This window comes from Oculina patagonica, chromosome 12, assembly GCF_052425735.1.
Source record: "Oculina patagonica isolate OP01 chromosome 12, crgOcupat, whole genome shotgun sequence".
Classification (NCBI taxonomy): Eukaryota; Metazoa; Cnidaria; class Anthozoa; order Scleractinia; family Oculinidae; genus Oculina; species Oculina patagonica.
The window spans coordinates 8959863-8982036 of NC_135769.1; the positions used below are offsets into that span (position 1 = coordinate 8959863).

A 22174-nucleotide genomic window follows, 5' to 3' on the forward strand; every position below is an offset into this window, starting at 1 on the left:
AGCGATTTAAAGAGTGTCAGAGCAGTTGTATAAGTTCAAGTTTTCGACTCGCATTAGCTGTATGCGCGGAATATGCTAAATATATACTGAATTTCTTATTGCGCAAAGATTCCAAAACGCCAAACACAAATGAAACAAATTGAGGTGGTTAAAGTAAAAACCCTGGATTACACACACACACGAACAGTATAATTGGAAGTGTGTCTTTTTCTAACACAAAAGTCTTTCATGATTATGCTAAAAGAAAAACGAATTGAAGTCAACTCAATATTCAGCCAGTCAGACAATAAACAAACAAATGTTTGCCAAATAGCATTGCACTTTAAACACAAAATTTTCCTTTATACAAAAGTTGCCTTTTTTTATATAAAGATCCCGGACGACAGCTTTAATACTGCTAAGACGAAATGGATTGACCGCTAGCTTGGTATTTCACACCAGCGTAAAGCAGCTCAATTTAAGGGGAGTCTGGGAACTAGGCCGAAGAGAAAGTCCGAAACGTGAAGACTTGCATGTTTGTGTTTGTTTGCGTGATCACTAATTGCTTTTGTAAATATTCAAGCTTTGTAAGATCGGCTTTTTACGGCTGTGTATTTGTAATAAAATGAAGAAGAAATATTTTCCTCTTGAAGTTTGTTTTTATACAGTTTCTTTAGCGATTTAAATAGTGTCAGAGCAGTTGTATAAGTTCAAGTTTTCGACTCGTATATAGAATACAAGTATTAGATTTTACACAAGCAAGGAGTGCAACTTCGACATTGAAGAATCGGGTACCGCCTCTGGAATATAGCTTAAAAAATATTTTCCTCGACACGCTTATATCAGTGCTCTCAGTCCTCAAAAGAACAATCTTCAAACTATATAGCCTGACGTGATTTGAGTCCGAACAGTTCGCGCCGTTGTTTATTAAAACTACCAGGAATATCAAATTAGGTCGAAAATTTATTGATTTGCCCACAAGCTTACCATCCTATGTTTGTGAGGTCACAGCATGCCCATATGAATATTTAAATTTCTTCACTAATTGCTTGTAAATATTGAAGCTTTTCTTTTTTTACGACTTGTATTTGTAATAAAATGATCGCATTGTTTAAGTTTGTTTTATACCGTTTGTGTTTTACCACCTACTTGGACAATTTATGCAATTTTCGCTGAAATTGGTCAAAATTATTACATATCCCCTCTCCTTGAAAGTGTTTCACTGTAAAAGTCCTCTGGGGTACCCCAAAGAAATACTGCTCGGAAATCACGACGGCGAAGCCGAAGACAACGTGAACTGGGAAATTTGTGTACTCGCTATAACGTGAATTTTGTTGAGTGAACTATTGAATTTGAGTGTGAATTTGTTTTTGTATAATTAAAAAAATAAGTAGTCGTGGTGCAAAATAAAATTTCCTGTTCAAGTTGTCTTCGGCTTCGCGGTCGTCATTTCCGAGCAGTATTTCTTTGGGGTACCCCAGAGGACTTTTGCAGTAAAACACGTTTTGCTCTCTGGGGAGAGCATAGGTAGTAATTTTGACCAATTTCAGCGAATATTGCATAAATTGTCCAAGTAGGTGGTACAGATCATCGTAAGAGACGCAAATAAATTTTCCACTTCATTTTGTCTTCGACTTCGCCGTCGTGATTTCCGAAGTATTTCCTTTGGGGTTCCTCAAGAAAAGAAAATTGAAACGATAAAATGCTTTTACGTTGTTGTATCTTATTCGTATTCAAAGCGTGTTGCCCGCTTTTTCTACTTTTACCCATTTTTCCTTTTGACATTGTAGAGTACGATGCTAAGCTTTTTTAGAAAACCTTTCTCGAAAGGGCTGTATATCTAAATAATATTATGCAAGCATGTAATAGCACAATTCGCGGTTAAAACGACATTTTTAAATATTGTATCAAGTGAAAAATTGGGTTCAGGAATAGTTTCATGGAGATCTGATTGAAACTCGATTAAATACAACAATTTAAAAATTGCGATTTTTACAAGAAATGTATGGCGTGCGGGTCTGCGGGTAGTGTGCCATCGCACGCCATACATTTCTTTGTAAAAATCGTGAAAATTCCTTCTCATGCTATTTCTTCGACGTTGAATCTGAACTCTTCGTAAATTCGCCTTGTTGCTAAAAGAGGTATGGTAATTCTACTCGTGAAATTTGATTTTTCATTTAGTGCAATATTTAAGAATGTCACGCTAACCTCGAATTGTGCTATTTTCTGTTAGCTCTGTTGTAATAATATATATATATATATATGATATGTGGTATATGATATCACTTCAAGGCCCAAGTGGGCTGAATTTAAAATGATTTGTGTCGATTAAAGAGGCTTTCTGTATAGAAATAAATGAAAGTTAGATAACACAAAAAAATTCTATTCAAATTACTATGAAAGCTAAAACGTACGTGGCCGATTTGTCTGTTTGGAGTTTAAATGGCCTGTTTCGGCTTCAATTGATCATATCTAACAGTCTGTATAATTTGTCTTTTTACAATAAAAGACAAAAGTTTATATCCATTTGTTTTCATGCTTGTTGAAGGCTATGGTTTCTATGGGCTACAATGGGCTCAATACGTGCTATAGAACATTTAAACTTGAACACAAAGGCTTTCTACACAGTCGACGTTTGCTTCTGCCCAAGAAACAGTTCACGACAAAATGCAGACTACAGCACTTCTTCTCCTAATTTTGGGTGTAGGTAAGGAAGCCTCAGTTTGCCTTTTTCTTGTAAAATATTGAGCTAAACGACGCATCAAGGTATTATTTGCTTTTTTTCTTCGGCCTAACGTTTTGTTTTGAACAATAGAAATGTGTCATTTGCTAACTGGGCTATAATTTGCGATACTGATCATATTGCCTTCCCTGTCGTACCACTGTTTCTCGGATTGATCGCTCAACAGGTTTCCTTTGTTTAAAAGTAAACAAGTGCCACAAGTGTTTGTTAAAGGCCGTTAAAACCTTTTGTTCATGTTATAAGTACGATACATTTTAGCATAAAATGGCCATGGACCGGCTAAAAGGAAAATATCAGAAAATAGCAGCCGGGGTATTTATTTCGCCTTTCTGACCACTCGGCTTTTTGTATTCTTTACATAACACATGTCTGTCTTTCGCCATTGCTTTTCTTCTCGACATTCATTTGTTCGAAATTTGGAAATAAAAAAAAGTCGTTTAAGACCTCCTTTGTCGACCTTTGAAAAATGGACGTTTGTCGGGGCATCAATTTAGGTCCACTCAGAAGTTGCAGATGTTACTAATGAATTTACTCGTCTTTTGATGTGAGGCAAACAAATCGATAAACCCACAATTTAACCAGAACAAAACGTTTTGTCCATGAAGCTAAATTTATGTCAAAGAAACAGTTCACGACAAAATGCAGACCACAACAGTTCTTCTCCTAATTTTGGGTGTAGGTAAGGATCCGTCAGTTTTCTTTTCTATTGTGAAAGAAATGTATAACTACATGCTGGTTGATATAATAATATTGAGCTAAACGACGCATCGAGGTATTATTTGCTTTCTTTCTTCGGCCTTACGTTTTATTTTGAACAATAGAAATGTGTTATTTGCTAACTGGGCCATAATTTGCGCTATTAAATGTGAGGTGCAAATTTGAAAAAAATGATACCTAATTTATTTTGACTGTGTGATACTGATCTTATTGCCGTCCCCGTCGTGCCATTATTCTTTGGATTGATCGCTCAACAGGTTAAATGTGAGTTTTTCGTTGCGTGAGCTACACGCGCCACAAGTATTAGTTACATGCCGTCAAAACCTTTTGTTCGTGTTGTAAGTACGATAAATCAGTTTAAGCATAAAAAGGGCATGGACCGGCTAACTGAAAGGAAAATAGCAGTCGCGGTATTTATTTCGCGGTTCTGACCATTCGGCTTTTTATTTGTTCTTTACATTACACATGTCTGCCAGTTCGCCATTGCTTTTCTTGGTTTTCTTTAAAACATTCACTTGATTTAAATTTGGAAATATAAAATCGTCATTTAAGAAATCCTTTGTCGACCTTTGAAAAATGGATGTTCATCGGGGCATCAAGATTATGGTCCACTTAGAAGTTGCAGATGTTAGTAAAGAATTTACTCGTTCTTTTGATGCGCGGCAAACACGTCGATAAAACCATTATTTAACCAGAACAAAACGCTTTGTCCATCGAGCGAAATTTATGTCAAAGTTTAAATAAAGACATGGCAGAGAAATACGACTTCTTGCGGTCGACAATAATTCTTTAATGCTGGCATTTTAAAGTGGTCTTAAAGCAGTTTCATTGATTTTTAAAGACGATGTTTTTCAATTCTTCCAGGCAAGAACTATTATCAATAACTGCCACATCGTGGTTCTAAACGAGTGACTGACACGTTCCCTTAAAATTACTAAAACAAAAGAATATTGATTGAACGCGGCCACACAAATTTTTCATCTGAATTTAATTTATTTTAAGTAAAAAGGAATGGTGAGTTGTCATATAAATAATACATAACAACACGTCGCTGATCATTGATTAAGCTTATTTACAAACTTTTTTCCAGCAGGGCAATGCCGCAGTTAACGCGAATAAGGACTTTCTGTTTTCTAACAACGTCGTAACAAAATACGGAATTAAATTTGTGTTTGTTCAAAATATTAGCGCTATTATAATAATTTGCATTTGGCGTACAAATAATTTAATTTAAACATTCACTTCCCACTAATAAAATGTAGTTATATTTGTTTTCGGACGACCAAGATTTATGCACAATTAGCGGTTGGAGTTTTCAGTTTAGCCAAATTTCACACATTTTTAAGAAAAACCTTTCAAATATTTTCACAAAGCATGACGAGCTATGGCTAGAGTCTGGGCCGAGTAAAAACTGACAAACAGCTCGGTTTTTTTTAGCCAATCACACTACGTGGTTATACGTGGAACTTTTTGTTTTCGATATGTCGTATGATTATATCTCTCAGATAATACGCTCTCTATGATTGGTCAAATTTACTGGCCGTATATTTGATTGAGAGCGTTTTCATTGACTTTTATTTCCATTTTTATTGTTGCCCGATTCGCCCACAACAAAGTTAAATATTCATAGAATGTTTACTAAACTCCCTGACTAAAGTTCTGTTTTTTTTTTTCTTTTAACAGGATACTCATTGGCAGGTAACACTACTTTAAATTTATATTTCCTGTTCAATTTCCTTTATTTAAATGTTAATCTGAGTCATTTTGGGAAGACGAAAAAAACGAATTTTATAGCTCATTTCCTAATTAGAAGAAACGAAAAAAGCAGGCAAATTTAAAAGTTGGTAAACATGTAAAGTTTTTTTTGTGTTATGTTAAGCAAATAATGGCATGCCACACTCTTGTAATTATAGCTAACTTCAAATAACTTTTTCCACAAGTCACCAAGCAAAAACCGCAAAGGCATGCTTGACCAGTGAACTGCTGAAGATTCTACATGTACATTAGACACAGTGTAGGTTATAAATCTCCTTAGCTAACTTTCTTATTATCCACGAAGGTAGAGCCCATCACCTTAACCAACCCTCTCTTCCTTCTCCTTCTTTCGAGCACCTCTCGATACACCATTGGAAAGTAGTACTAATGACATTTCAACACCATGGGAAATGTTAGCAATATTTTCCTGTTGGAAGGCAATCAAATAGGTAATGAACAAATTTCGCGTATAATCTAAAAGTATATGTGTAAATATAACTAAAACTAAAAATGTATCAACCTTACATTCCGATATAGCCGAGTCATGCAGTGTGAGTCCTAACGACCGCAACGATTGTGGGTGGTACGGGATTGAGCAGGACACCTGCGAAGGCCGAGGCTGTTGCTATGACGACACTGACTTCGGCTTCGAAACTAAGTGGTGCTTTTATCCAACTGGTTAGTATTCAGTCCAAGGATAAATGTAGTTTTAACACTGTAGTTCTTTTCTTATTACACATAAAATGAGAAATAGTGTGATAAAGCCGAGAATAAAATCCATGCCATCAGTGTTGAATACAGTATCACTCAATATACTTCAAGGGTTGGCCGAAGATTACTGGAAATTATCGAACATCATTCAAAATTCGTGAATAAAAATGATGCCGACTCTTTGTTTTTAACCGACTAGGTTTGCACAGGCCCTCCTGCGAATATTAAATATCCTATTAAATGTCATATTAAATGTACGAAATATGGCAACCGTTAATTTTTACACCCCCTCCTCCCAAAAAAGGCATAAAAGCATTTGTCAACAAAATTATACAACTTTACCGTAAAGATAATATTCCTTTGCAGGGACATTAATATTATAAAACGTGAAAAGAGGTTATGGAGACCAGAGTGGCTTTTTCCATAAACATTCCAGAAAAAAATTGAATGAGTCACAGCTTTGCACGGCTTAAAACCAAAAAAACCTGAACCTTTTCAGAGTAGCTTATTTTACAGCTTTTTTAAACAATTTGACCAGACAACAGAAGACAATGGCAGCCATTTAGCATAAGGTCTATTTGCCACACCTTAATGAAGAAAAATGCGCACTGAAGCGCACTTATGTTAACCTCATTGACTTTGTAGACACTACTTAACAAATTAACATAACTATAATATTTCCTTTTCTAGATAACAAATGCTACGGCATTGCTGCAGAGGAACGGGAAGAATGTGGCTACTATGGTATACAGCGGGAAGAGTGCGAGAACGACAATGGTTGCTGTTTTGATCACACGGTACCTAATGTACCTTGGTGCTTCAAGGGCAAGGAACCCGCTGTGCCAGGGGAAGCCACTGTGCCACCAGCCGAGGCAGGGGAAGCCACCGAGCCACCAACTGAGGCAGAGGAAGCCACCGAGCCACCAACTGAGGCGGAGGAAGGAACCGAGTCACCAGGTGAAGAAGAAGGAACCGAGTCACCAGGCGAAGAAGGAACCGAGTCACCAGGAGAGGGAGTGGAGGGGGCAGCAGCATAAGGAAACGACCTTTATAAGGTATACTATCATACAAATTGTTGACTGAACTATTCTGTTACAAAACAGAAATGGGTAGTCTGGTCCAAAAGTTTAAAATTTACTTCTAGGCGTGCAAAAACGTAGAGTTTATTTCTTGGGAAAGTTAGTTACTAATGTCTTTTTAATTTCCCTTCACAGCCTATCTTCTATCTATGCAGTGACACACAAAGGAAAAAATAGAAGGACCTAGGAGCAGGAAAATCGCTCTTTTACTTATAGATAGTAGAGTGGATATTGAATAAAACGTAAACTGCATTAATCAGAAATCTTGTGTCTTTTTAAAGTTGTTTGGATGAGCTACATTGCGACGAATAGCCACTTCAATTAAAAAAAATTTAGAGTTCCCGATAAGTTGGAGCGATTGGCCTAGATCTATCCCGTCCAATAATTTTATCAAAACATTTTTTTTATAAAACAATCATAAAAGCAGCAGTAATTTACATTCCAAAGCTGAAAATTCAATTTCGAGTCATGCATGCTCCTAGGCTTGCCTACAATGTTCCCTCCCAAATGCAACAGCTATCAAATGAACGTTTTAAAATCTTTTTTTATACGAGAGTTTAAAACGGTTAAATTCATTGGCTAGATTTGAAATTCCCTTTGTGAAAATCTAGCCAATCAAATCGTGTCACCAGAGCAACTTGTTTCTCGTGCACAGGCTCCGCTGGCTAAAAGAGACAAGCGGCCCTGGGAACTACAATGAAACTGTGCCTTGTTCAAAATTCGAGACTATTTTATGGAAGATAGTATAACATGAACACTAATGTTTGATACATCTATTCATTGTGAATTCTGGTTTATTAATATTTCCTATGCGTCGATGTATTGCGCGTATCAGCTGCTTCTGGAAACAAGCAAACCAACGTGCTAATTTTTTTTGTAAAGCTAATGTATATTTATCTAAAAAGTATATTGGTTTTCACACAATTCTCTAATTCACTATAAACTATTCAGTATTCATTTCGCTACTTTGACAACTTAACACAAAACTGAATGATACACATCAGTATTGCGAGGTTTTTAAATAAAATGCAAATTTAATTTTCATCGGCGTTTGCATCAGTATTGCGAGGTTTTTAAATAAAATGCAAATTTAATTTTCATCGGCGTTTGGGTCGTTCGTAGTTGTTTAACGCCTGGTGCAAAATAAACGCTATATTTGAAATAGCAAGAGGTAAATCATAACACATTTCTGCGATATTAACATTTAGTTTGGCTGATAAGAAGCAACGAATGCATATCTTAAGATAGAAACTGTGTGGTTAGTTCCGGGGTGTGACGACAGCCTTCGAGGTCGGAACGGAATTAAGAGTGCAACAATTTTAGTAGATAGTGTTAGTAGAGTTTTTCTAGTGCTGTAATGCAAATGCTGCAATCTGATTGGCTGAGCTTTAGGTCTTCTACAAAATCATGACGTTTTCTCGTTTCTCTGATGTCTCGAAGGGAGATTAAGAAATCTTACTCAGTGATAATTCAATTCCCGAGAAGACTAAAAACTCGGAAATTGTTGTTTTAATTGAAAATCAAGCCCGTGTACACAGCTGCACGTTTCAAATAATAATTCAGTCTGCTGCGATTTTGCGATAAAATGCGAAGAAATAATTGGAAATGTCATTTGAAGGAAATTAAGTTGGAATTCTACTGAAACAACTAGATTATTCGCTCTCAGTATATGCGCTGATAATCTCATTATTTAATTGTTAACTAGTAATACGCAGGGCCTCGCGAAGCTCTGGGTTGGGGAGAGAGGGGGGGGGGGTCTTATAAATAAGGAGTGATAACCGGTTTTAACCGGTGATTTGTTATTGTTGCCTAGTAACGTGCATGGCCGCGACACCCTCGTTCCCAGGGTCTACTCCGCTTTGACGATGGTGGCTTTTTCTGGTTCGTAAAGAGGTATAAAGCGTTGGGAAGCGCAGGCTATTTTCAAAATCATCGACAAATTATTGGATAGTCGCATTTTGGACATTAATTTGATGGCATTAAAAATAAAGAAGAACGAACAGCAGGAGGATTCGAAGCCTCCGCCCGCGCGCCCCTGATGGCGATGAAAGGTTTAATAGGCGTTGAGGGAGTATTAACTATTATGTGGAAATCAGTGTTATTTTAATCCGAAAAGAAAAACGATAAAAATGAAAGGCTCAGGATTCGAACCCACAAAAAAAAAAGAAAAAAAAAAAAAAGAAAAAAAACCCTAGCCGGATTCGAACCCCCGACCTCAGTTCCGAAGATCTGATTTCAATTTCGACGCCTTAACATTAGGCCACCAGCGCGCGGCGGCCGTGTGACGTCATTTCCGCCACACACCAAGCTCACAAATATATATAGAAATATATATGACCGTAAACTCCACACGAGATTTCATCCCGCCTGATCCCTTTGAGGGACAAAATTATACACCCCGCTACGCTCGGCCTTCGGCTCTCGCTTCGCGAGGAATTATGAATTATTACTGAATTTCGTGCACTTTTATCGACAAAAATCAATACGCGACTAATATGCCACCTGTTTCTTTTCTCGCATTAACAAAATAAATCATGTAGTTTTGGCTGATTTGCTGTCTTTCAATTGATCGCATTTGTTTTCCGTGAATGACTCAAATCACGAACCATGCAAATGATTTCTCATTTCTTCTAATAATACTCTTCGTTAAATGATAGGTTTAATTTTTGAAGGTAAACGCCTTCTGCAAATAATTCGCCAAGGAAAAGATGAGATTATTCTGAATGCATCAGAAATATGACTAGTTTCCATGGGATACACCTGTCACTTGTGGCGTTCATGGCGAGTTATATGACATGCAAACTTGGGGACTAAATGAGTTTTGATTGCATTTGTCACTCGGTTCTGACGCTGGAGTATCGAAATCAAAATGTCCTTCACGACTATTCTTCTCGCGCTGTTAGGAATAGGTAGGAGCAGGCTTAATCATCTGCATCTTTATATAAGATATTGCTGTCTGCTTTTTTGGCCTCCTTTCCTTTAGGTCTTTTTTGTCCTCGATACACTTGCGATACACATACATGACAAGTAATTCTAAAAACGTCTGGTTCACGTTAACTTTGTGTTCGCTTAAATCGCGGCGCAGACTACGTTGATTTCGGTGGTATACAAAATATTTTAATATGTTTGACCGTGTACCTAGCACATAAATTTTCACTTGTTCGTCTTTCGTATTCCTGATTCACTTATTGCGATAACCCAGTTTCGATTCATTATTAATTTGTTAGATTTGTTAGAAGACAGCTTCTCATTGCACGATATTAACTGTGAACAGCTGGTTCAGTATATGAAAGCCCTATCTACTAGTTTTCACGTCATGAACCAAAACCAAAAAAAGACATTTTACAGCAGTTTTAAACTGCGACTAAAACGTTTCGCTAAATTTAACATAAATTGGGTTTTCATACTATTTACTTTTATTTCGTAAAAAAAATACTATTAAATAGAAATACAGATGTATTTCCTTTAGACAAGTGAACTGAAGCTGTAAAAAATTTCATTTAATTGGTTATCACGTTTACCATTCTTCGACGATAAATTCACTTTTAAGACGACGCGCAAAATTTATAAGTTTGGAGAAGAAGACTCTTTGGAAACCGTCCCGGTATCGGAAGTAAAAAAAAAATCGTTAAGCCCAGACATAATGCTCTTGCGTTGCTATTGTTTTCATGTTAACGTTAGGGAATAAAGTTAAAATATCTGCCTTTCAAAATGTTCGGGTTGTAGCCAGGCATGTTAAAAATTCGAATTAATAAGTTGACACTGGCTAAAAATATTGTTTTTGGACGTTTCGGCCACTACTGTTGCCTTCTTCAGCAAGATAAAAATGCAAATGTTCAACGGCGTCCTGTTAAAATATGTAACGAATGCGTGATAAAAACTAAATGAACTTTCCGAGTGCAACAAAAGTCTCTAGAGCATTCTTAATGAGTCTATGAATTCTTAATGCAATTGTAAACGTTTGGTAGCGCTATGTGTTCGTTACCAAACGTACATAGCGCTACCATAGCGCTACCAAACGTTTACAATGGCATTAAGAATTCATAGACTCATTAAGAATGCTCTAGAGACTTTTGTTGCACTCGGAAAGTTCATTTAGTTTTCACACATTCGTTACATATTTTAACAGGACACCGTTGAACATTTGCATTTTTATCTTGCTGAAGAAGGCAACAGTAGTGGCCGAAACGTCCAAAAACAATATTTTTAGCCAGTGTCAACTTATTAATTCGAATTTTTATCTGCCTTTCAGTTTGGAACTGAAGTAAGTACAGATGCAAACTTGGGACATTTTTCGAGTCGATTGATGTACAGACCCTATTCCTGCCTTCTATTGTTTATCTTTTGTTGGTTGCAAAACCAACTCAACGAAGATGTATCATAGGTTCGAAAAATTATAGTACCTGTAACCAAGCTAACATGTTCAGGCTATTAGTTCCTACACTTAGTATGTTATCGATTTTAATAGTTTTTTTGCCTAACTTTTGACTGTTCATTGTTTCGTTTAGGCTAAGTTTATAACAAGCTGTTGTACAATGATTGCTCCGAATTCAGTATTGCTGGAAAGTTAGCCCCTCATCAAATCGAAACATTTCAACACTTTCGTTTTAATGAAGCTACGTTTTCATTTTCCTAGATTACGTGCACGTTTTCCAACGCAAATCAATACAAACACGGCTGAAAAAGCCCACCTGTTTCGTGCAGAATTCAATTTTCTTATCGTTCCATTAGCGTATAGCAAGATGTCACATACAGCGAAAATGTTTGTTCAAGAATGATCGTGTGCATAATGTCTTCTATTAAGATTCCATGATTTGTTTGGCTTGTATAATAATTGATCTTAAAAGGTGTAAATATTACTGTTGTCGCGTATGATTTTCTCAGACTCCTCATAAAAAATAATTCATACAATGTTATGTGCACACTTCCTTTATTTCTCCGCCAATTGATTTCAAAATAAGGCTACTTTAGTTTGTGTTATATTTTGTCCTATTTCTTTCACAGTATTTTTTCTCTTGATAGAGCGGTTTTTCACTTGAGTGTCGAAAGTAATTCGCGTTTGCATTGGTTTTGTATTACTACGCTTTATGATTGGTTTAAAACCCTCGCTCCACTTTCTCAGTCAATCAGAAGTAAAACTGAAACCAATCATGACTCGCTCGCGCACGTTTTCCCGCGCTTCGTGCCGGATACATGTATTTGCTTTAAGTTTTGATTGGTTTACTGGATGTCTGTGTTCTTTGTGATTGGCTAGAGTGATAACTCTTAAATAATATAGATGCTCATCTTGTTGAATAACACTAACTGCGTGATTTGCTTTTTCATTAATAGGTAAAGCTTTGGCAGGTAAGGTATCCTAATTCTGACTAACAACATAATATGAGGAAAAAAATTCCCAATAAAATCCGTAATCTATTCAAGAAGTGCTCCAGTTTGGAACCCGCTGTGTTCGTAGTGCTAGTGGTAACAACACTTCGCAACTTCTTTTACCTTCTTAGAGGTTTTTCTTACCTCACGATACCAACTACACTTTGTTAGACTTGGTGGTTTTGAAGAAAGCGCTTCTTTCTGTTAAATAGTTAAGAAACTTTATTTATTACATAGCAGAGTTTAGGTTGTTCCTGCCAAACTCTTAGTTTATTATTGCTGCGCCCCAAATAAAAGCGCAAACGAAGAGCACTAGAAGAGCGGGTTCGGTACGGTCTGCTCGGTTGTTTTTTACTCTCTTGTTTTCGTCTTCAAATTGCTGCATGCATCTGCATTACCCTACTTCTGGCAATTGAATGGTCAACACAACAAAACATTTTTCAAACGACGATTGCAGACGGTGTAGCTGTTACCGCTTTCATAAATCATTTTCACCTACTTCCTAATATTTCAAATCAATTCTCCTTTCTTTTTGCCTTTAAGATGGGCCCTGCGATGGTATTGACCCTCACAAGCGCATAGACTGTGGCTATTATGGGATCCAAAGATACGAATGTGTCATTATCCGACACTGTTGCTTTGACGACACTGTTCAAGGTGTACCTTGGTGTTTCAGGCCTAAAATGGATTTGGGTAATAGATACTTAAAAAATCATTAATAATTCATAAAGAAAATACAAAAGAAATTTAATGTTTAATGATTGTCTTTATATCTGATAAAGACACGGCTAAGCTTTACGTCCAATTTTCTAGGCCAAAAAAACCCCAAGAATGAAGTGCCATGAGTTGATGTACATCAGAAGATTTTTGAGCCGTTCAATAAATTCGCAGTTCGTGTTTTAAACTTGATAAAACACTGCTGCTCATTTATTTAACATTACTTAACATTCGATCAAAAGTCTTGCCGTTTTTTCTCTTTGTTTACAGGGACTAAGCCGAGCTGTGTTAAGTTTGGTGATTCTTGCATTTCCTGACTTTGCATCAGTAGTTACAGCAGTTGAATCCCGATAATTCGAACCTTCAAGGGAAATCGAAAAAGGTTCGAGTTAGCGGGAGGTTCGACTTATTGAGGGTTCGAGTTAGCGGGATTCAACTGGTACATTCTTTATAAGAATATTGTTTATCCGGCCCAGGCCGAATATTCTTATTTCTCTGCCGATTTTAGGCTAAGAATATCCCTGTGAATATTCTTAGATTGAAGCGTATGAAATACATCCGTTTTAGAATGTATTGGAATATCGATTACACAAGTGTTTGGTGTAAAAAAATTTCGTAGAAATGCTATTATCGTCCAACATACGGCTAGCGCTGCATTCGTTGTTTTTGGCTAGTTTTGCCATTACTGAAGAGAATGAAAACATTTTATTCTGTTCTGTTGAAAACATATATTTGTATTGTATTTAAAAATTTTCAACACACAAAATTATGTTCTTTTCAAAATCTCAGCCTTAGGTTTTTTCTTAAAATATTCTAAAAATTTCGCAAATTTTAGCCTCGATATTCTTATAAAATATATTCTTATAGAAGAAAAAGAGTGTACGAGTGCTGTAAGATTGAAAATAACAATGAAAGTGTAAAGCTCTTTCGAGAGAGGCTGTCTTACAGAAAAGGTAGAAGAGTACGCGACAATACCGAAACGTATTTTGTTGGTTTTAGCAAGATGGCAGGAAAAACCATGAATACATAAAGTTTTTTTTTAGAATAAAACTTAGAAACGTCGCCGAATAGAAGCGTTAGGCTTACTTATAATAAGACCAAATGGTAATGTGGCTATTTTTGGAGCTTTTCATATCGGTGGAAAAGAAATCTACAGGTTTTTATTTCACACGCGATGCATTTGCATGAATTTGATTTAATGTTTTAGGAAAACATACTTGATTTGTACTTCCAAAACCTATTTGGCTAAAAGCTAGCTTGTTCTACAGCTTATCACGTTTATATCTTATTAGTATTCAGTGCGTGCTGCCACTTTCTACTTTTACCCATTCTATCTTCTGGAATTCTCGCGGACACTTGTTTTCTTTTGGACAACCTATTCATTTAATAATAATAATAATAATAATAATAATAATAATAATTATTATTATTATTATCATTTCTATAGCGCTATTTAGCTAATCTTTCATAGCGCTTTACAATCACTATGCTAAAATATAAAAATAAAATATAAAAATACCTAACTAAATTAATCTATTTCAGTGCTGTTGAAATTTTGACAGTATAACAGAAAAAGCTAGCCTCTCTTTTTTTAACGTGACCGCCACAAAAATCAAGATTATATCCACACACTGATCATAAGTTTCAATCTTGCCACGTCTTGACATTTTCTATTTTACTACAGTTTTAAACTTTTTCTTAGTATTCGGCCTTGTACGTCACTTTAACTGGGTATTAAAAAAACAGGTTTGCGTAGTATGTGTTGTGATATGTTACTATTTTAACATAACACTTCCATTGGCCTTTATCAGCAGAAAAAATATTTTTAAAGCAAAGGAGGAGTTATACCACATAAATGTTAACGGACTGCGTCATTGACGTAAATGGAACCCCTTGGAAAGGTTTCAGTTCGCTTTTTTATATATAAGAAAGCAAGATAAGAATTTAAGATTATCAATAGGAAAATACCATTTCCTTCAAAATGTGCTTCATTTCATGTGGATCTGATTTGTAATGATAATAGGACTTCGTGTCGTCCAATTCGGTCTGTAATCATATGGGTGTTTAACAAAATCGGACAACCGCATAGCGGGAGTCCGATTTGTTTAATCACGAGTATGATTACAGACCGAATTGGACGACACGAAGTCCTGTTGCCAATTAATCAAAACTATATCAAAATTCGAGAAACAAACAAACTTTACCAGCGAAATGGCTTAACGTCTTTGTGAATACCGCAAAACATAACAGTTTACTCAACAAAATGCACAACAATGTTCAGCGGGCGCAAAATGACGCGTACTGTCCTATTACACTGTACACTGTCCAATTACAAGCATGACGCGTACACTGTCCTATTAGTGCTCAAATCGGGCTGCTGATAACGAATCATGTTCGAGAATTGTGTTATAGTTTTGATTAAAGGAGCAAATGTAGTCTAAAGCAAGCAAAATTTTGCGTGATAAACGGTCTTGGCTACTTCTGGTTAAAGTAAACAGCTTGTCTCTGCAAGACTGCAATTTGATTTTCTTCTTTCTAACAGTTGACAAATGCCGTTTTATTCATCCCTTAAAACGCAATGACTGTGGATGGATTGGTATTACCAAGGACACCTGCGAAGGTAGAGGCTGTTGCTATGACGACAGTCACATGGGCGCCAAGTTCTGCTTCTACCCGACCGGTAGGTTTATATTTGCATGATCTTTTCGACAAACATTGAAGAAACAGTTCGGAACGATAGCAAACCCTGTACATTTAGAGATAAGATAAAATTGTTAGCAAACGTACTTTTCAAACTAGTCATAAAGCGATCATGCACCTAGAAATTTTAGACATAACACCGAAACGAATTATTCGCAGTTATGGACCAACGTTTGCAACCACAAAACAACACTAAAAAATCATCCTTTAGCAGCATTCGAACCAGGACATTTGTGATGCTGGTTCAAACACCACTGCCAAAGTGCTAAGGAACGACGTATTTCAAGGCAGATTAGAGATCTGGTTCTGAATAATCTTTAGGAGTTAAACTTGTGTACATTGACACTTATTCAGATTATACTTGCAATTTTCGTATTGTCCGGTACATTTACACCTAATTGCAAAAACGTTGTCATATAAAAAAAAAGAAAAATGAAGAAAAAGGCAAAAAGTAATTAATTAATTGGTTTAATCCTTATTTTAAAATAGCTTGCATTATTCACAGGGAACCATGTTTCATGTGCAGAATCATACTACAGCAGTTTTCAATTGAGTGTCGTAAAACCAAAACCAAAGTAATTACTCTGGCCAATCACAAAGGACACAGGTTATCCAGTGAACCAATCAAAACTCGAAGCAAATACATGTATCTGGCACGAAGCGCGGGAAAACGGGCGCGAGCGAGTCACGATTGGTTTTGGTTTTAGTTCTGGTTGGCTGAGAAAGTGGCGCGATGGTTTTAAACCAATTACTAAGAGTAGTCATGCAAAACCAAAGCAAACGCAATTTACTTTCGACACTCAAGTGAAAACTGCTCTATAAGAAGAAAGGCAAAACCTGTTCTTATAACGCATGGATGACTGCTTTGAGAATTATTACACCGCCGAGAATGTAGTTTCTTTGCCTAATTTATTTCTGATTGTCTTTTTTCGTTTTTCTGTTTTCCATGACGTTATTGCAATAAGTGTATCTAAAAGTGTGTATACATGGGTGACTGCTCCAAGTTTGTCTTCAAGTCTTGGTAGCTTACCATGCCGGAGCATAAATCCAGTTTCAGTACCATGAAGCCACTTGCAGCTAAGAGAATTGTTAATCTACTTTGATAGCATGCTACTCCATCACAAGCTGCCTTTTTGTGAGGTTGCCCAAACATTCCCTGTTCCCATTAATTGTATGCTCTTGATAGAGAAAAGCACTTTGGGAGGCACTGTGATACACTTTGAGGACATCAATAGACCTCAAACTCTTAGCTCGAAGCAACAACCATAAGGCCAGAGCTGCAAAGTATAGTAAGGATTTGTTTTTTTCATCTTACAGATAGCAAATGTTACGGCATTGTGCCAGAGAAACGCAAGGAGTGCGGATATTTCGGAATACAGCGTGACGAGTGTGAGAAGGATAGAGGCTGTTGCTTTGACCATACAGTTCCTAACGTACCCTGGTGCTTCATTGGTCGTCGTCCACCAACTCCTTTACCAACTCAGGGTCCTACTGAGGGATCAGGCGTGGGACCTACTGAGGAACCAACTGAGGAGCTCACGACTGAATCAATCACCACAGAGTCAACCACCACAGAGTCAACCGAGGAACCCACTACGCCGTCAATAGAAGGTTGGCAATTTAAAGATTTTATTAGTGCTGTTGCATAACAAGACTTTGATCTAGAAAATAAATCCCATTCTACATTATCACACTGCGCGTGCTCTGTTCCGTTTGTAGTCGCTTTCCATTAGTTCATGACGCTATATGAACAAGGTTATGGCGTTTCATTAAATTGCGTTGGTTTAACTTCATCTCAATAACAAATGGGCGCTTCTTGTTAAAAGGGACTGTCACGGTTTTTAGCCAAATGTAGGCATGGGAAATGACCATCATATTCGGTGAAATATAAAAATAACATCTTAAAGTGAAGGCATATTTCAATAACACGGCAAATACAAGAGATGGCACGGATGGCCAAAGGGACGAAGATTGAAACGGATTGCAATATGGGCTGAAGAGTTTTAAAACTCAGTCACATTTGCTTGTAACTTTAAATTATAACGCCCCGGACACATTTGGTTGCAATCAAGCTATGGTTTTGTCACTTAGATCCATTGAGGTAATTTCTTTGCAAACATTAAGTTTCGTAGCAAGTATATGGTAAAACGTAATATTATAACCCTAACTCAACCGTGATAGCCCCTTTAATTGTTGAATTGACCCTCGCCTACGACTTAATTGGGTTAACAAAATCTTTCGATCTTTTCCAAACATTTTGTCGTGTTCCACCAGGCTGTATAAACATGCGTACCATCTTCTAATTCTTGCATATGTTGAATCTTCGGTTTACTGATCCCTTTTAGCATGTTTACTGTCTGAAAAGTTACTCATCGCTAAGCGAAGCTCTGATGGAAGTAACTTTTAAACTAGGAGACCACACTTTTTTAGTGGAACATTTCTTCTCAAATTTTGGTCAAAAACATTTACAACCATATCAAACACACAAGTATACAACAGACAGCGTTAAAAGGGCCAATAAAAGTCCGATACTTATATCGTGCAACGTATGCCTAAAAGCGTCAATGTGACATGTAAAAGAGTTAAAAATGAATAACAAAACATTTTATTTTGTGCTTCGCAATACAGAGTAAGTTATGACCCTCTTCTCCCAGTGGAGACCTAGGACAAAGAAGAATCCAGTGTAAGTTAGCAGTCCCTTACCTGTCTAACCGATTTATTTTTCCTTTTTATTTAAACCACAGCGTGATTATTGGTTCCATCCAAGTAAACATTGAAGAAGTACCAGAGGCTTGTAGATTAGTATGAAACTTTATGTAACAACAAAGGGATGAATAAAGTAATGAGAATAAAATGTCTTTAAAAGTTAATTTCACGCACTGATTATTGACAGCAAGCACTCTCTTTTTGCTTTAAAATCCGTGGAACGAACGCAAAAATAGCGAGCGGCGAGTAATAAGTTATTATTCAAGACAGAATTGTATTCTGTCGTCTTTCGCTTTGTTCAGCCATGAAAATATAACACATTTCTTTTGCAATTAATAACACAAAAAAGGCAACAATTTGTGGAGGGAGCCGCCAGCAATCGATGTTATTTTAGAAGAATTTAATCGTAAAAAGGTCTAAACTATTACATGCTGGTTTCAGGAAGCAGCTCTCGCAAGGGCTCATATGAATGGCTGTCTATCACTCGAGAGAACAATGTAACAAACAATAGGAGTAATACCCTCAGCCCCTAAAACAATAGCAACTACTGCACTAGAAGACCAGTCAGTTTTGCCTCCACTTCATATCCGGACATACATCTCAGTGATAAATTGGGTGCGTAAGCCAGCCCAGCCACCATCCCGTTTATTAAATCCCAACGGATAATACAAAAAATTACAAAAAATAAATAAAATCAGAAAACTAAGTGCACCAAAGCCGGACACGAAAACCCTTAAATACCAGCAAGTGAAGAAAACTGGGAACGTGTGCCCCCGACCAACATGGTGGTTTTGAAGATCGCACGCGGCCATGAGAAATTCAGTCAGATCTATTGGGCAAACATTATTTAGTTCTCTTCTGACAGGAGCTACTTATTTCGAGAGGATTCGCACGGGCTAATAAGCCGCAAACAATTAGACAAAGATACCGGATATCTATTTTTCGCGTAGTGTCTGTTTCGTTTCGTTTTATTGTTTAAACTTTTGTGTAAATTCTGATTTTAATCGATAAATTAAGCTGGTTTACACCGCATGCAAGCGAGCACTTGTGTTTGATGTTGTCCTTTTTTTCTATTGTTATTTTTCAGTTCTTGATAATCACCTCTGAAAATTATACTACTAATTATTAATACTTATTCGTCTCAGGCTCAGTGATTATTGTCGAATAAGCGATGCAAGCTTTTTCTAGATCTTTCCTGAAATAAAGATTGCACTTCCAGAGTTATCGCGGGAAGGTTGTCCTTAAATTTTGTCAAAACATCGATACCAAATGACGGTATTGTCCAACAACTTGTTTAATGTTGGCAAGTGAAACGTTTAAGCAAAACAATAAAACGGAAGTAATTTACATTCCAAAAAACTTAACATTTTTGACTTCGAGTCATGCACATTGTTATGCTTGCCTATATTCCTCCCATTTAAATATTATCAACGGTTTTACCGGCCCTCTCCTTTTTTTCTATCAGTCTGGCGAGTTCACTCTTAGAAAAGGCAATCAGAATACCAGGTCTCCTAACTTAAGTGCCTTGACGTCTATAGATATTTTCCTACTACACTATTCATCTCAACGCAAGAAATGGTTTCTGTGTTTTGAGCCTGATAAACTGTACCTTAGTGAAACTTCGCGACTGTTTTACAAAAGATCGCTTAGTGGCATAATATACATCTATTCATTGTGTATTCTGGTTTATTTTATATATAGCGAGAATTTTAAGCAATAAACCTTGCAAATAGAATTCTATATTTGCTATATTTCACATGCGAAAAAAACAATACGTCCAATCAGCTTCGCGTATAGCTTTCTTCACATGTAAAAAATATAACCAATCAGAATCTAGAGTGGTACGACTCAACCAATCACAGCGCGAGAATTCAAATGGTTTCCAACGAGGTTGCGATCGGTTAATGCCGTGGGAACGAGGTTGCGATCGGTTAATTTTTAATGACGTCAATCGTCGTATAATAGGACCTTCTTCCAAATTTGGTCGGCGCTAGCCGGTTATCTGGAATTAACCGTGGATTGAAGGCCAATTAGATACGGAGAAATAATTTGAATGAATAATAATTACATTTAGTGTGATTGATCTGAAGCAAGGATGCATATCTTAACTTAAGATATAAACTGTGCGGTTAGTTCCAGTTCCGGGGTGTGACGACAGCCTTCGAGGTCTTCGATGTCGGAACGGAAGAGTGCAACAGTTCTATTAAGTGTTAGTAGCATTCTACTAGTGCTCTGGTGCAAATGCTGAAATCTGATTGGCTGAGCTTGAGGACTTGTACAAAATGATGACGTTTTCTCGTTTTTATCGGATGTTTCGGAGAAAGTTTTAGAAATCTAACTTCATAATTCAATTCCCGAGAAGATTAAAAGAAAGCCGGTCACTTAAAAACTGGTGAATTGTTGCATGAACTGATAATTAAGCCCGTGTACACAGCTGCACGTTTCAAATAATAATTCAGTCCAGCTACGATTTAACGATAAAGTGCGAAGAAATCATTGAAAATGTCATTTGAAGGAAATTTAGTCGGAATTCTAATGAAACAACTAGATTATTCGTTTTCGATTTCTTAGGTGATAATCTCATAATTGAATTGTTGATTATAAATTATTGACTGAATTTCGTGCACTTTCATCGACAGAAACCAATACGATACGCGACTAATATGCCACCTGTTTCTTTTCTCATTCGCATTAACAAAATGAATCACGGAATTTTGGCTGAATTGCTGTCTTTCAAGTGATTGTATCTGTTTTCCGTCTGAGTTAGGATGATCTGTGAATGACTCAAATCACGACCCATGCAAATGATTTCTCCTTTCTTCCGATACTCTTCTTTAAATGATAGGTTTTATCTGCGATGGTTAACTCCTTCTGTAAATAAGTAGTCAAGGGAAAGATGAGATTATTCTGAATACATCAGAAACATGACCAGTTTCCATGGGATACACCTGTCACTTGTGACGTTTATGGCAAGTTATAGGACATGCAAAACTCGGGGACTAAACGAGCTTTGATTGCATTTGACACTTGGTTCTGACGCTGTTGTATCAAAATCAAAATGTCCTTCACGACCATTCTTCTCGCGCTGTTGGGAATAGGTAGGAGCAGACCCAATCATCTATATCTCCATTTAAGATATTGCTTCTTTTGCCTTTTTTTGTCCTCAATGCTCTCACGATACACATACGTGGCAAGTAATTTGCAAAACTTCTGGCTCACGTTAACTTTGTATTTGCTTATATCGCGGCGGAAATTATGTTGATTTCGTTGAATTCTAGTCATTAGGGTGGTATACTGAATGTTTTTTTTCTTACCCTGAATCCAACACGTACATTTTTACTTCTTCGTCTTATTTCGTATTCTGCTTCACTTAATTGAGTTGCAATTGCCCAGTTTTGATCCATCACTAATTTGTTCCCTTTTCACAGCTAGCTCCTCACTGCATGATATTAACTGTGAACAGTTGCTTTTGTATATGAAAGCACCATCTACTAAATTTCGTGTCATGCATAAACCAAAAAGAAAAAAAAAATACAGCAGTCATAAACTACGACTAAAACGTTTCGTTAAATTTAAGATAAATTCACGAGGCTTTTTATACTATTTACTTTCATTTCGTAACAAAACTATTCAATAAGAATACAGATTTTCCTTTAGACGAGTGAACTGCAGTCGTAAAAAAATATTTTTTTTCCAATGG

General features: G+C 36.7%; 2 protein-coding genes across 3 annotated transcripts in view; one reads left to right on the forward strand and one right to left on the reverse strand.

Annotated features, from left to right (window-relative positions):
- LOC144633285 (uncharacterized) overlaps positions 1 to 22174 on the reverse strand; it is a 37254-nt gene that overhangs the window by 3502 nt on the left and 11578 nt on the right. The gene's annotated exons all lie outside the window — the stretch shown is intronic.
- Positions 2553 to 18638, forward strand: LOC144633310 (uncharacterized). Of its 2 annotated transcripts, XM_078492178.1 has the most exons (7): positions 2553 to 2686; positions 5123 to 5137; positions 5732 to 5872; positions 6596 to 6808; positions 15641 to 15748; positions 17086 to 17379; positions 18513 to 18638. In XM_078492178.1, exons 1-7 carry the CDS (start codon positions 2647 to 2649, stop codon positions 18515 to 18517), a joined length of 816 nt encoding a protein of 271 aa, XP_078348304.1. In that variant the 5' UTR covers positions 2553 to 2646; the 3' UTR covers positions 18518 to 18638. The 2 variants fall into 2 exon arrangements, with proteins under 2 accessions (XP_078348304.1, XP_078348303.1); XM_078492177.1 differs by lacking the exons at positions 2553 to 2686; positions 5123 to 5137; positions 5732 to 5872; positions 6596 to 6808 and adding exons at positions 9777 to 9893; positions 12316 to 12330; positions 12895 to 13044 and having other exon boundaries at positions 15611 to 15748.